The 15668-nt window shown below is 43.2% G+C and overlaps 1 protein-coding gene across 1 annotated transcript in view; it reads left to right on the forward strand.

The window, feature by feature from the left end:
• The window catches only part of plxna3 (plexin A3), a gene marked incomplete at its 5' end in the record, with an annotated part of 55321 nt that overhangs the window by 25070 nt on the left and 14583 nt on the right, over positions 1-15668 (forward strand). Inside the window, 7 exons of the mRNA XM_061074092.1 lie at positions 6156-6296; positions 8489-8589; positions 9426-9549; positions 9696-9852; positions 9952-10051; positions 10566-10680; positions 14171-14371. Of these exons, the coding sequence (XP_060930075.1) occupies positions 6156-6296; positions 8489-8589; positions 9426-9549; positions 9696-9852; positions 9952-10051; positions 10566-10680; positions 14171-14371 (939 nt within the window). The remainder of the gene's footprint in view (positions 1-6155; positions 6297-8488; positions 8590-9425; positions 9550-9695; positions 9853-9951; positions 10052-10565; positions 10681-14170; positions 14372-15668) is intronic.

The raw sequence follows: 15668 nt of genomic DNA on the forward strand, positions 1-15668 counted from the left end.
GTTGCCAAGGAGATGATGGAAGAACGAGCAAATCTGTCTGCTCCCCAAAGAGACTGAAGCCTGTTCACACTTTCTCTCGCTCTCTCTCTCACTCTCTCAACCACTCAATCTAATGTGGGGGTAATGGGTAGTTATTAACTGTATATTAACTATTATATCGTTTGTAATAGTTACATGTGGATAACAGGGCAATAATTACTGTTAAAAATGGTTATATACAATAATAACTCATACATTTTATATAGTAAGAGTGAGCTCTGTACAGAAGGAAACAGCAATGAGATTTAAATCCTCTGATATCTGATGGAGGTTTGAATTATATGATAGATTAATAAAACACAATCATCTTAAAGAAGTTAAATAATGAATAATAAAGAATTCAGATGGACGTTTGCACTCAGATGTTTCTATAGAGGACGTTCTGTCTTGTATTTTTTTGAAGACATTTGAAGACGTCCCCACATGTCCAGACAAGCCTCCGAACAACTGAGGTGAAAAAATAAATAAAATGTCCACCTGAGGCGTCAGGTGAGACCACACGTGTGTCTGTGTGAGGGCGAGTGTGAAGGGCAGAGGTCGACCTGTCGCCAGGAGAATTATTTACAATATTGAATTGCGTTGTTTTTAAGACTTAAAATGAAGGATGGACCCAACGAAAATAAAAGCTTAGAAATACAAGAAATGCCACAGAATCCTTATTGGACGAACAAAATTACTGGAAAGATACAGTGTGTGTATGTGTGTGTGTGTGTGTGTGTGTGTGTGTGTGTGTCCGTGTGTCCATGCCTAAGGGGTTAAAACCATCAGTTGGTTTTCTCAGTATTGTCTGGTGTGTGGTGTGTCTTTGCGTGTGTGTGTGTGTGTGTTTTGGGGGGATGGGGGAGGAACTAATAAGCTTAACTGCCTCCCCCCTGCCTGTTTCACCCTTCACTGCCCTTCCTCCTCCTCTTCTTCCTCCCTCAGGCTCTGATGGCTGACTGAACAATGTTTAGTGTCTGTCTGAAGGAGCTAAATGGATAGGATGGCCATCCATCTCACACACTAACACACAGACACACACAGTGACACACAGACACACACAGGGTCCTCCTCTTTGTCTCATCCTTGGTCAGAGAAATGAGGCGACATGTTTGTTTTTCAGCCCAGTTTGTGTTTAATATTCACGATTTAATTCCTCTGTTACTCTGATGCAGTCGCCATGACAACAGAGGATGGAGTTGCATCAACACTTTGTCCATCTGAACACACTGCTGACATGTTGCTGCTGCTAACCGTCCATCATCACACTAAACATGAGAGATTCGTCTGTGTGTACGACGTCAGGTTTAAAGAGCAGATCTTCAGTTCTGACCTGGAAAAGGAAACCGGCTCGTGAGAGTAAAATCAGCTGATTGTTCGGTGAAGTTCAGCATCAAACAACAAAGAAATGAACTCACAGACCCACACTACCAACTTTAGTTTTAACAAGACATCACTGTAGCCATAGTTACGACTGGTCTCGTTGTAGTTTGAAAACTCTGGGTTGAGTTTCAGTCCGGACGAACAGAAACTGAGACGTTTGTAAACGTTGACTCTCACATTCTCTTCCGGATCCATGTTCTTACTTTTCACAATCACTGTTCCTCGTTTGTAATATTTGCAGAGTAGACAATCGACTTCCTGTTTACACCACATGACCAGAGTCCGCAAATATTAATTTGACGAGTTTTAATGTTTGTTAGCGTGGAGATAACGTAAGAATAAAGAAGAAGATGCAGATAAACACATCAGTTGTGTTGTAATAATAAAACTCTTGATGTTTCAGTTGAGACGATTCGTTGTTAACTTCTAGTCTTCGTCGCTTCGCTCTCAGGAACTTTTCACTTCTGCAGCATCAAAGAGAAACTGGAGCAAAACATCATTTTCACATTCGTCCACATTATTGAGAAAAGTCTGCAGGAGAGAAGCAGCGGCAGCTGGAAGTAACCTGAGCAGTTTGTGTGTGTTAGTGTGTGTTAGTGTGTGTGTGTCTGTGTGTGTGTGCGTGTGTGTATGAGGTGAAAGTGCAGGCTGGTGTTGAGTTTCAGGAGTTTCAGGCTCTAAGTGAATGAAAGCGAGCAGCAGACAGACGGAATGAGAACTGAATGATTCTGTGAACAGACGGAACAAGACTTCCTCTAAAAAAACATCGAACTCAAGGTCTCTGTTAAAATACAACTCACAAATTAAAACCACGAAATTAATAATAATCATAATAATAAAAATTTCAAACAGCTGTTTTGAATCAATGTATTAACTCAACAGATCTGAAAGAGATTTAATGTTTTTCTATAATCAAAATTAGGTTTATCAAATTAGAAACATTTTATTTTATCTTATTAAATAAACACATGTTACACAGTCACTTATCCGTCCGCGTACTTTTGTCCACGTGATGTTTCTGAATCGGAGCGAAGCTTTAATCACCGAGTTGCAGTCAGTTAATACTCAGTGACAGTTTGTGGAGCCGCAGTTAACAGAGTAATGATAGTACTTAGCAGCTGTGTGTCTGTGTGTGTGTGTGTGTGTCTGTGTGTAATCAGATCCATTAGCAGAGTCATTGGTCATATAGCTGGTATGGCGGTTTGTGGGTGTGTGTGTGTGGGTGTATATGTGTATTAAAGGCTGATAATACCTGTCTTGAACACACACAAAGCACTCAAGCACACACACACACACACAAACACACACACATGCACACATGCACCCAGTCAGTATTATCTGTAATACAGTTGGTTTATCTCAGAGGAAATGGCAGCCTCACCCCCCCTGCAGACACACACACACACACACACACACACACACACACATTGGACTGGACCACACATTTAATAGTTATTTCAAACACACACACACACACACACACACACACACACACACACACACACACACACACACACACACACCGTGCACTCGCACACTCTCACAGACATGCACACAATACTCTGAGGTATTGCATGACATTGGAATTTCAGGCAGCTGGATGCAGGCCTGTGTGTGTGTGTGTGCATGTGTGTGTGCATGTGTGTGTGCATGTGTGTGTGTGCATGTGTGCGTGTGCACGTTGATATCAGGTTTCGACGGCCGACCAGCAGAATAAACAGTGAAAAGGTTTGATTGTTTTTCTGCTGCAGAGCTTCAGTCTGATTGTGACTCATTTTAACACAAAGTCAAACCTGAAGAAACGTTTTCACGACTGATTCTTCAAACCTCAGCATTTTAATGGAGAGAGATTCACTGTGAAACTTCTGATCTGGATTGTTAAAAGAAATAAAAAAAGGGACAGGTTTCCAATAAAGGAGGACAGAGAGAAGAAGGAAGTCAGAGAGAGAGATGGAAGAAAAGAAAGAAGATAGATAGAGAGAAGGGGGAGGACCGGAAAGAGAGGGGGACAGAAGGAAGGAAAGAAGGAAGGAGGAGAAGGAACAGAGGAGTTCTGTCTTTCCTCAAACTGAACTTTCTCTTTCACTGACGTCGTCACATGAATCACTTAAAGCGTAAAATCAGCAGATTTCCAGATGAAGTTCTGACTTGTGTTTGTTCATAAATTCATCTGAGAATAAAGTTCACGTCCAGTGGAAAGAAATTAGATCAGAAGTAATTTCATTTACACAAATAAACACAGTTTAAATCATTGAACAGTTTTATGAATCATAAACCGCAAAGACTCAATGTCTCTTTGTTTCGGGAAAGATTCAGAACTTCCAGCTGAATTTTCCTAATTTGACTCATTCATTCATTTTGTAACGGTTTAAATTTTCCTGTGAGTTTTAAAAACCTTTATTATTTAACTGAATTTCTGCAGAGAAATGCAAAAAAAACTTGAAACTGAGTCAGTTACAGAGTGAGAGGTCAAAGGTCACATGTCAGGGAGAGAGAGAGTGTGTGTGTCTGTGTGTGTGCATCTGTGTGTGTTTCCTCGGGCTACGTACAGAACAAAGCTGGTGCTGACAGTTGGAAAACCACCCGGAGGTCAGATGTCAAAGGTCAGAGGTCATTTCCTCTGTGGCACTCGGCTCCTGTCTGAGGAGGTCTCACTCTGCCAGATTTTTCAGGGGTACCGTCACAAACAGACCCGTATCCCAGAATGCATTTCACATCATTGTGAAAGTGGTGAAGATCCAGTGAGAAAGAGAAAGAGAGAAATTATGGTTTGTGAAGAAAGAAAAGGGAGCGAGAGATTAAAGTTGACGAGGACGAGAAAGAGGGAGGGAGAAGATGCAAGGAAAATAGAGCGAGAGATGAACAAAGTGAGGGAGAACGGGAAGAAGGAATGGGGAGAAAAGGGGTGAGGAAGGAAAGAGGAAAATATAGAGAGAGGAAAAGAAGGAAGAGAGAGATATTGGAAAGAGGATGGAAAGAAAAAGAGAGACGAAGGAAGGGAGAGAAAGGGGATGAAGATGGAGAGATAAGAAAGGATGAGGGGTGGGAAGAGAAGGATGAAACAGAGAATTAAGGAAGGGTGAGAGAGAGGAAGAGAGAAAAGACGCAGGAAAAGGGGGAAGAGGGAAAGAATCCTGAAGGTAAGATAGAGAGAGCAAAAAGAAAAAGCGAAAGAAAGACAAACACAAACAAATCAAAAGAGAAAAACTAATAGTGGAAAAAGAAACTGAATAAAAAAAACAACAAAGAAGAGATGAAGAAAGTGGAGCGAGGGATGAAGGAGGAGGGAGTGTAGTTCAGAGTCTTCTCAGTGTGTTAATTAGCTGTCTGCTCGTTAAGCAGCCAAGCTTAATTAGAGCTGGCGCACACACACACACACACACACACACACACACACACACAGACACACACACACACACACACACACACACTGCATTGAGGCAGCAGGTCTGACTTACATTCATTACACAATCCTGTTTCGGGAAGACACACACACACACACTCAGCAGCAGAGCGAGGGAGGGGATGTTAAAGTAGGACACTGCAGCAGACACCGAACGCAACACACACACACACACACACACACACACACGACTTCCTGACACAAATCGTTTCCTCGTCTTCAGCTGAATTTTTCCAAAACTTGGAAGAAAATGTCACGTTGAGTTTTTCATTCTGTGTTTTTGTCAGAATGTAAACAGGAGTTTTGCAGTGATTCTGGTCTCATGGACTGGATGGAGCCAGGCTAACAGTTTCTACCTGCTTCCAGTCTTTGTGCTAAGCTAGGCTAACCCTGTCCTGGACCCATCTGCATCCTTAAAGACGAATAATTCATTTTTCTGTTGAACGAACATTTAAAGAGTAGATTTCACGTCGACCACTTTAACAATCTGCTCACTGCGTTTTCTAGTGTGTCTGTCTCACCTTCCTTCTTCTTTTCTCATCCTCTTTCATGTCTGTTCCCTCCCTCCTCTCTCTCTCCCACCCCCCCCCCTTCCCTTCCCTCCTCTTCCTCCTCTTCCTCGGTGGTGTTTTTCTGGGTCACACTCTGAGGGGGAGGTGGAGGTTTGGGGAGATTTGGGGGGAAATCTTATTTTAGTCGCTCCACATTTTCAAACCGATGATTCCTCTCATCATCAGCCCTCTGCAGCGTTTCACACAGTCACAGATATGATCTTCATCATTATCATCTTCATCATCATCCCCATCGTCTATTTTTATGCAAATTGAAAACACGTTTGCTTCAGAGTGAGACCTCTCTGCAGCTGCTGGGAACATTCTCATGATATTTTCTGTGGACGTGATTTAGGTGATTTTGATATTTTCCTCTGTCACCAGAACTGAAGGCTTGAAACTATCTTCCACCACAGAACCACAGAGTGCAGATGAGAAGTCAACAGGCTCAACGTCTGTGAGCTTTGTCATGTTGTTGATGTTTGGCTCAATTTAATAAGGAGGAGATTTCTAGAGGGAGTTCTGCATCAGTTTTATGAAAAAGAAAAGGTTGTTTTTGATTTGAAGAGGCAGGATAAAAAACTCTGAGGTGATGTTTGGTTCTGGAAGTTCTGACGGACACGAGTTCTGCAAGTTTTCTCAGTCACAAATTTGTGTCTTTCCAGAATCTTGAGGAAACAGCTGTTGTCATATTTAACGTGTGCAGTATGTGTGTGTTACTGAAATGATGTTAGCTTTCCCCATTGTGTTTAATGGGAGTGTTAGCGCCCGGCTAACCAGCAGTTTTCCATGTGTTTCAGATCCGTGTGGATGGGACCTCGACGCCGGCCCAGAATGCTTTGCTGTACGAGACGGTGACGGTGGTGGAGGGGAAACCGATCCTGAGGGACATGGTGTTCAGTCCAGACCATCAGTACATCTACGTGCTGAGTGACAGACAGGTACACAACCACACACACACACACACAGACACACACTGCTGATACCAGCTGTAACACACTTAAATCAGAGACTTGAATGTTTGTTGTTTTTTAAAATAAATAACTAAGCCTTGAATTTGAATGGAAAATAAAACAAGCACCTTCAAGAATGAATCAATAGATTCCAACAGACTGACTTTTTTTATGAAGAAAATAATGAAATGTAAGAAAAAGAGTCAAATTATTATTAGAAGTAGTAGAATTAAGAATATGTGACAGAATTGCTTTGTTAAATCATTTTCGATGGAGACTAAGGACACACACAGGCACGCGTGTGTGTGTTTGAATATGAATTCTCTTGTTTTAACATCTGCAGACAGGAAGTTATGAATGTGTGAATGCTCAGCTGGCACCACCATCCACACTGTGAGTGTGTGTGTTTGAGTGTGTGTGTTTGTGTGTGTGTGTGTGTGTGTGTCCCATGTCACAACTCTTATTGTACCGTTGAGAGGAAGCAAAGCTGAGTTCAATAACTGTTAGTTCCTGTGCAGCTGACAACACAAACACACACACACACACACACACACACACACACACACACACACACACTTCATCAGTGTTTTGTGTGATGTCATCAAACAGCTGTTCATATCTATATTAAATCGAACACATCTTGATGCTTCATACGTCCAAGTATAAGAATGAATGTGCGATCATGTCTGTGCTGGTTTCACGACTCGGACTGAACCCAGAGGACGACCTCGACCAATCAGAACAAGAGTGTGTGAGACGTCAGCTCAGGTGATGACGACAGGACGTCAGACAAAATACTTCAGTCCCTAAATTAAAATGTGAAACCAAAACTAACAGATCAAATGAAACATACAAGAGAACAAACACACAAAGCTTCAAACTCTCAGGAGAGAAAACTTTGTCACAATCTTAATCTAGAACCAAGGTCTGATCCTTGGTCTGATAATAAAAGACTCGGTACTTTTTCTCACCTGAAACCAAGCTTCATTCATGATTCAAGATTTAAGATTTTTTATTGTCAAATGAACAGAGATAACATGAAGTAGTCACTGTCAATGAAATGCTTGGGTCACACACTCTCTTTAAGCAATGCTCAGTAATTTCAACCCCAAAAAATAAAATAAAAATAGAAATAGTATAAAATAGAATAAAAAATAATAAAATAGAATAACAATGAAATAGAATATTTAAAATTTAAAATAGAAAATAAAATATATACATCTAAATATATATCTTTACAGATGAATATATATTTTTACAGATGTAATGTCATATGTATATGTAATATCATGTTTTTGTTCCATTGTTTACATTTCATCTGGTTAGTTTCTGATTCCAAAGCTAAAATGGCATCATTAGATTCTCTCATACTTTTAAGTCTGAAACGTTGGAATAATTTATTTCAGAGGATGAATTTATTTGATTGACTTTGAAAGTCGATGCATCAGTTCAGTGAATAAAGTGAATGAATCTTCAGAGAAACATGTCACATTCTGAAGTGAAGTCTGGCAGAAGAGAAACAGCAGCGCTGTCTCTTTAAAGAGATAATGAGGTCAGAGGGACTCCCTGTCAGTGTGAGTGTGTGTCTGTGTGTGTGAGTGTGTGTGTGTGTGTGTGAGTGTGTGTGTGAGACAATGAATGTATTCATGTGTAAATGTCTGAATGAAACAGACAGAGCATCCACTGTGTTTCTCTGTGTTTACTGTCTCCCTCCTGCAATGACTTGTGGGTATATGATATGACACACACACACACACACACACACACACACACACACACACACACACACACACACACACACACACACACAGTGACTATCTGCAATATCAAGACCAATGTGTTAGACACAGGCCTGAGGTTGTGTTACTGTCTGTGGGAAACCACGAAACAACACTGAGATAACTCACACACACATACACACACACATACACAACCACAAAATAAACCTTTAGTTAAATGTTTACAAACATGTGTATGTTGTTTGTCACATGGTCTGTGTTTGTCGTCATGTTAAAAGTAATTTATCGTCTCTCACTGTGTTTCAATGACCAGCACCGAATATGGATCAATCCGCCGCTGAAAATACTCCTCAGTTATTTATATTCCCTCCGAACAGGAAGTGGACGTGGACAAGTATCTAACCAGTTCCCCTGTGTGTGTGTCTGTGTGTGTCTGTGCAGGTGAGCAGGCTGCCGGTGGAGAGCTGTGATCAGTACAGCAGCTGTTCAACCTGCCTGGGGTCCGGAGACCCTCACTGTGGCTGGTGTGTCCTCTTCAACAAGTAAGAACCTTTCACTTCTGTCTGTTGATCCCAGCTCATCACTGCTGCCATGGCAACGCCTGGTCACACCACGCCCAGAGTTTAGGTTCTAAAACAAGTTTTAGTTTGAAAACTCCGGAGTTGTGTTTCACTCCGAACTGAAACTAAAGACACACACACGCCCGTGTTCTCTGGGTCATGTGAGAGTGTTTTCAGGTGTGTGAGTGAGGACAGAGAGGATTTCAGATTCTGAGCTGAAACACTTTGTTGTGTTAGTGATGAAAAACAGTTTGAAGATGAAAACAGTCGTATGGTTGCAGCCGGGATGTCAGACCTGTGATTGGCTGGAAATATGTTCAGATAAACCCCGCCTCCTGTCAATGTCCTCTGGTAGAGATGATGGACGGATATTGTCACTGATTTACTATTTATAATTCTGTGTGCGTTTGTGTGCATGTGCGTGTTCCCATGAGGCATAATTAATGTTTCTATAAATGCTCACACACTCCCATCAGGGCCCTTTGATGTTCGTCGTTAGGCAGGTGCAGGAAGTTCCTCTCTCTCTCTCTATATATATATATATATATATATATATATATATATATATATATATATATATATATATATATATATACATACACATATGATAAATAAATAATAATGTGAGATTTTAATTATTCAAAAAATATAAAATCATTTATGTCAGAGACTATTAACTACAAACTATTAAGAATAGAACATTTATTAAATTTGAAAATAATAATAATAATGAATCACTCATAAATTAGGAAATAAATATTTCATGTGTGTGTGTACGTACAGTATATTGATCCTGATATGACCTTTGCCCCCCTCAGGTGTTCCACTCAGGAAGCATGTGACAAGTGGGAGGAGCCTCAACACTTCAACACCCGACTGGATCAGTGTGTCGACATCTCCGTTACCCCTAGCAACATGTCAGTCACCTCACCGGCAACGCAGGTATACAAACACACAAACAAGATTCATATTTGAGGTGCGTTTCATGTGGCCGCCTGTTGGTGGCGTCAGATCCTCTGTGCATGTTTCAGTGTGTGTTTCTTTCTCTCTCTCTCTGTCGCCCTCTCTCGCTCTCTCTCTCTCTGTAGCTAACCATCCGGGTGCAGAACGTCCCGGCTCTGTCCGGCGGCGTCTCCTGTGTGTTTGAGGATCTGAGTGAAAGCCCTGGCGAGGTGCAGGTCAAAGGTCAGGTGATGTGTTTGTCTCCTTCACTGAGGGACCTGCCGACACAGACACACACATACGGTAAGACGCACACACACACACACTTTGTTTGGTTGTTCTTGTGTGTGTTACCGTGCAGACGTGGGCTGATTGGTTCCTGACGTCTCCATGTGATTTCAGGGGAGAAGCGAGTGGTTCAGCTCAGTCTTCGCTCCACAGAGACGGGACATCACTTCATCACCACCAGCTTCATCTACTACAACTGCTCTGTGCTCAACTCGTAAGTCTGGAGCCTCCTCACCTCAGCTACTCGTGTCTGTCTTTCCTCTCATCCGTGGTCTTCAGTACTTTGCTCTCTGCAGGTGGAAACTGACCTCACATACTGAGTTAGCGCTTGTAGCATGTAGCTAAGGAGTTCTTCGTGCAGCCACTGGTTGAGTGTTGACAGATGCAAGTAAAAATGCTAAATATGCTTTTCGTGCATTGAGATAAAATACAAAGTTTAAGCAATGACGTGTTTAGATGAGAAATTTGCGTCTGTCATCCTGGGCGTCGCTTTTGGAATTTTGGCGTCAAATTTGGGTGGTTTCCTTTCACGACAGCCAATCAGCACTGAGAATGAAACTTGTTAAACTCAGTCCTGGCCCGGACCCGAGTTAGCGGGAGATCAGACCGGTCACTGGTCGGCCTCAAGTCCTAGGGCGTTGTGACAATTTGCATCGCGTTTGGTGTGAACGAAGCATAACACTGCCCCCTACTGACCTGGAGACTCTCTCTCTCTCTCTCTCTCTCAGGTGTACCTCCTGTGTCAGCAGCATGTTTCCATGTCATTGGTGTAAATATCGTCACATCTGCACCAACAACCTGCAGGAATGTTCTTTCCAGGAGGGACGAGTCAGCAACATGGAGGTAAACACACACACACACACACACACACACACACACACACACACACACACACACTCGGAGGGACCCTGGGCTCCGGGGTCAGAGATCAGCTGGGACATCACAGAGTGGGGAAAAGAGGCAGAAATGAGCTGTGGATGTTGTCATTGAGAGCAAAACTTTAAAACAATGGTTTCTGTCAACGGGTCAGAGTGAAGCATCACTGTAAAACTGTTTGTGTGTGTGTGTGTGTGTGTGCATCCAGCTGTCGATCTAAATCAGCATCTTTTTCCGTCTTTGAGAGTGAAGAGCAGGAACATGGAGGTCAGAGCTGCTCTCTCTCTCTCTCTCTCCGTCATTACACACTTCAGTAAACAACAGTAAAGCTTCAGGTCAACAGTGAAGGGTAGAAACACACACACACACTCGCACACACACAGACACACACCTTGCTGATGCGTTCAAGGAGACTGTGTCATCTGGGATTTAAAGAAGATGCAGCTATGAGGTTCTGCTGCTGTGAACAGATGTTTCTCTTCATGTTTCAGATCTGACGTCTCAGACTGAACATTTTAATGTCTGCTGTAAAAACCCACAGAAACATTATGTAAAAAATAATTTAGACAAAAAAAACAAGCAGTAGGGAAAAGACACAAAAGGGGACAAAGAGGAAATGGGACAGAGGGGACGTGGACTGTAGGGGACTCTGGGGTCAGTCGGCTTATTTTCCGCAGATCTACGTGACAATCTGTTAAACTAACGAGGATTTAAAGACGAGTGTGAAGCTGGTTCACTTACGTCTGCTTCCTAACACGTAACTACGGCGACCACCTGCTGGCCTAACGAGCCGCTCTCGCCCAGCTTGTTATTTTGTTAGCAGAGAAGCCGGTGAACGCCGAGCCGTCGTGTGGGCGTCTCGTTTACGCGACTGGTGCTCAGCTTCATTACCGGCTGACGGTAACAACCTCTGATTGGCTAATTGGTTAATGGAAGATGAATAGCCACTTAATTGACATGAAAGCATCCAATCTCGGCAATTAATGTAAATTACCAAGCAATTAGGCTGATTAAAGGAGGAGAGACAAGAGGCTGAGAGGACGAGGAGAGCGGAGGAAGAGAAAAGGAGCAAAAAATTCATCATTTCCGGTTTTGTCTTCATTCATCCAGGTTAAAGTCTCTTTCAAATTAAAAGTCTCCTTTTCATATCTTGAAAAACGTTAAAGATGATGAAGGATGAAGAGAAGCTGCAGAGCGACCAAGCAACACTCCACTTTCCCACTTTATTAAAGACACATGAACTCAGCGCTGTGTCGAGCCACCATGTGACAAGGAATTATGGGAGATGATGTTTCTTTAAAATGAAAATGACTGGTTCTGAACTCAATCATAAAGGCTCATGCTTCCTCTAAAGTTCTAAACCAATCATCTGGCGTTTCCATCCCTGCACACAAGCCAATCACAGTCCAGACAGCTCTGGGGCCTCATTTATAAAAGACTGCGTAGGATTCATACTAAAAGTGTACGTACGTACAAAATCCGGAAATGGCGTACGCAAAAGATAATTCCGATTTATAAAACCGTGCGCACGTACACCTGAACGCAATGTTCGCTTTAAAAATCACAGTCCACTTGGAAACGTTCGTACGTGGATCTGCCTCCAAATCCGCCCTCCACACGCCCACTTTCCACCATAAATGGTCAACGCAAAGCACGGCGTGAATATTAAATAATGCTGCTGACCAATGGGTTTCCACCGTGAGTCCTGACGGAGTCACGGCATCAAGCGATGTGAAGAGGAAGTGAAACTTTCTGACACTGACATCAAGTGTCTGTTAGTGAGGCGGAGGTGAAGAGCGACTTCATGGGACAGCACCGATGTCACTAATAAAGAAAATACACTGACACTCTGCCGCTGCTGCTGTGGATAACACACTGTGTGAGATCAGAGATCGCTGAAGCCTCGCTTCCTCCTCGTTCTTCCATTCACATGCACACATCGAGCAGTTCCCCGTTCCACTGTCACGGCAGTATTTATTTATTTAGAGCATCGGACCGATTCCCTCACATCAGTGGATCCTCACCTCTTCTGGGATATTATTAGGAAAGTTTCTTAATTTCTTATAAGTAATCTCCAGTGCGCTCTGTGCTCTGTGCGCTCTGTGCGCTCTGTGGCTCAGTCCCGTTCACTGCAGCGATCTGATGATACACGCACAGTGTTAGAAGATATTATTAAAACCTATTAATGACTCGGCACCGTAACTCTGCCGTTAAATCGAATCTGGACCTTATTTGCTTAAAGTTGTTTTATATTTTTTTAAATAAAAGGCTCATGTGGAGCAGATACGTCGCGCGAGAAAAACTCTTGGTTTTAATGTAAATTATGAATTGGATCAATAATCTGCTGCAGTTCACCACCTCACGTCTGTGTCGCCGTTTTCCCATCTCCCCAAAACGCTCGTACGGGAGGGTCTAAGTTTGCGTAGAAATACGCAAATTTTTCCCGTCAAGTTTGTTTTTATAAATCCCAACGTTGGCGTGAGAAGTGGCGTACGCACGTTTCAGGCCCGTTTTGTGCGTACGCAACGGTTATAAATGAGGCCCCTGGTGTTTGATTGGTCGGTGCAGGGGCGTCGCTCTCTAGCTACATTCATACCATTCTGTTTAAAACAGCATTTTAATACGAACACTTCCTCTGTCCTCAGTAAAACACCGGAAAACACATGAGCGTTAACGTACACTGGTCATGTGATGTAAACAGGAAGTAGATTGTCCTCTCTCAAGTTTGTTGCATTGTTGGGAAATATTTTGGACTAGTTTCCCTGAACAGCAGCAGGAAACTGATCTGTGAATAAAATGGTGTCTTGGCCCTTAAATACAATTAAAGAGGTTTGTTAAAGTGACAGTCAGCTCCGATCCTGTTTCACAGTCTGATATTAAAAACATGTTTTTGTTGCAGTGAGGTGTGACACACACACACACACACAAACACACACACACACACACTCAGGCTGTCACACAGGCTCCAGAGTCACGGCTGGCGTCCGCTGCGCTCTTGTCCACTTCCTGTGGCGTTAATGGTCTTCCTGTCAGTCACAAGGCAATTAATTACCGTGGTGACGCTCGTTAATAAAGGTTTCACTCCAGCGAGAGACACAGTCGGAGTGTTTGTGTCTGTATGTGTGTGTGTGTATGTGTGTATGTGTGTGTGTGTGTGTTTCCAGCAGCCGCAGGAAGTTCCAGGAGCCTGGATCTGTCACCAGCTGTCCATTACCTCACACACACACACACACACACACACACACACACACACACACACACACACACACACACAGGCTTGGGCAGATAGCTTATCACAGTCTGTCATCACTGACTGAGACCTGTGTGTGTGTCTGTGTGTGTGTGTGTGTGTGTGTGTTACAGTATGTTTCTAGCTGATCATCTACAGTATAATAACCAATATATCTGCCCATGTAAACACGTCTGATAACCCCCCCCCCCCCCTTTGTCTCTGCAGGGCTGTCCTCAGATCCTCCCGACCTCTGACATCCTGGTTCCAGCCGGAATGGTTCGTCCAATCACGTTGCGAGCTCGTAACCTGCCTCAGCCGCAGTCGGGTCAGAAGAACTACGAGTGCGTGTTCAACATTCAGGGCAAAGTTCAACGGATCCCGGCGGTCCGCTTCAACTCCTCCTGCATCCAGTGTCAGAACACCTCGGTGAGGAACTACACTACCCAGCATGCACTGCTGCTCCCCTAGCTTTAATGAAATGAGAGGAATGTTAAGTTGGATTTATTTAGAGGTGGTTCGGTCTGGTCCAGTTTAGTTTGATATGGTCCGGTTGGGTCTGGTCTAGTTTAGTCAAGTCTACTATGGTCTAGTCTGGTTTTATGGCCTGATGTGGTCTAGTCTTGTCTACATGGTCCTGATCTGGTCTAGTCTAGTCTGGTCTGGTTCGTTCCATTCCATTACGTACTGGTACAGTCTGGTCTGATCTGTTCTGGTCAGAACCGACTCAGTCTGATCCGGTTCTCATCTGATTTGGTGTTGTAGCTTAAACCCATTTGATCTTATTTCAAGTAAAATTTCTCATTACGACACGTTTTCTGACATCATCAACCTTTGCTGATGACATCACTGCTCTTAATTCAAGAATGATCACCATGACAACGTGATTTACATAAAATAATGTTTACTGCTAAACGCACTTTATATCGCTGGTTGGTAAATCTAATTAACTGATGGGATCAGTACTGCCACCTTGTGGACTGGAGTCACTCAGGTCACACGCTCATTTTGTTCCGATCGGGAACAAGTGCGACACCTTGTGGTGATAATCAGTATAATGTTTGTCATCATATCAACCAAGGTTAAAGATTTTTAGCACAACTCGTCCTGAATGCAAGTCATGAGGGAGCATGAAGGTTGTTCACTGTCGGAGAAATTCGCAGCATCAGCAAACTCTCACACACACACAGACACACACACACACACACAGTTCGTTGTATTGAATGAATGACATCAGTCTGACCTCTCCACCCCGACGCCCTCCATCTCTCCGGTTCTCATTAGTTAGCATCTGACCCTGTGTGTTTGTGTGTTCGTTTGTGTGTGTGTGTCGCATGACCTGGTGACTGTCAGAGGTCAGACTCCAGGTTTGATGTGTCTGATGGGAATTCAATTATGAGACACACACACACACAGACACACACACAGAGGCTAGAGTAGAAATTGTTTTTTGTCCTTTACTGAGACTCACCATCCACTGTCCTGCATTCAGATCACACACACACACACACACAAACACACACACCAACTGTTGTCCTACAGCTCTTGCTCATTTCCTGTCCTTCATCTGTCTTCCTGTCGATGAGCCCGCCCCGAAGACGCCTAACACACACACACTCACACACCCACACACACACACACACACACACACACACGCTAAATGCAGACAGCAATGAGTAACACACGCATACATGTACATAGAGATGCTCAGTGTGTCTGTGCGCCT

The sequence above is a fragment of the Limanda limanda genome, chromosome 7 (assembly GCF_963576545.1).
Source record: "Limanda limanda chromosome 7, fLimLim1.1, whole genome shotgun sequence".
Taxonomy (NCBI): Eukaryota; Metazoa; Chordata; class Actinopteri; order Pleuronectiformes; family Pleuronectidae; genus Limanda; species Limanda limanda.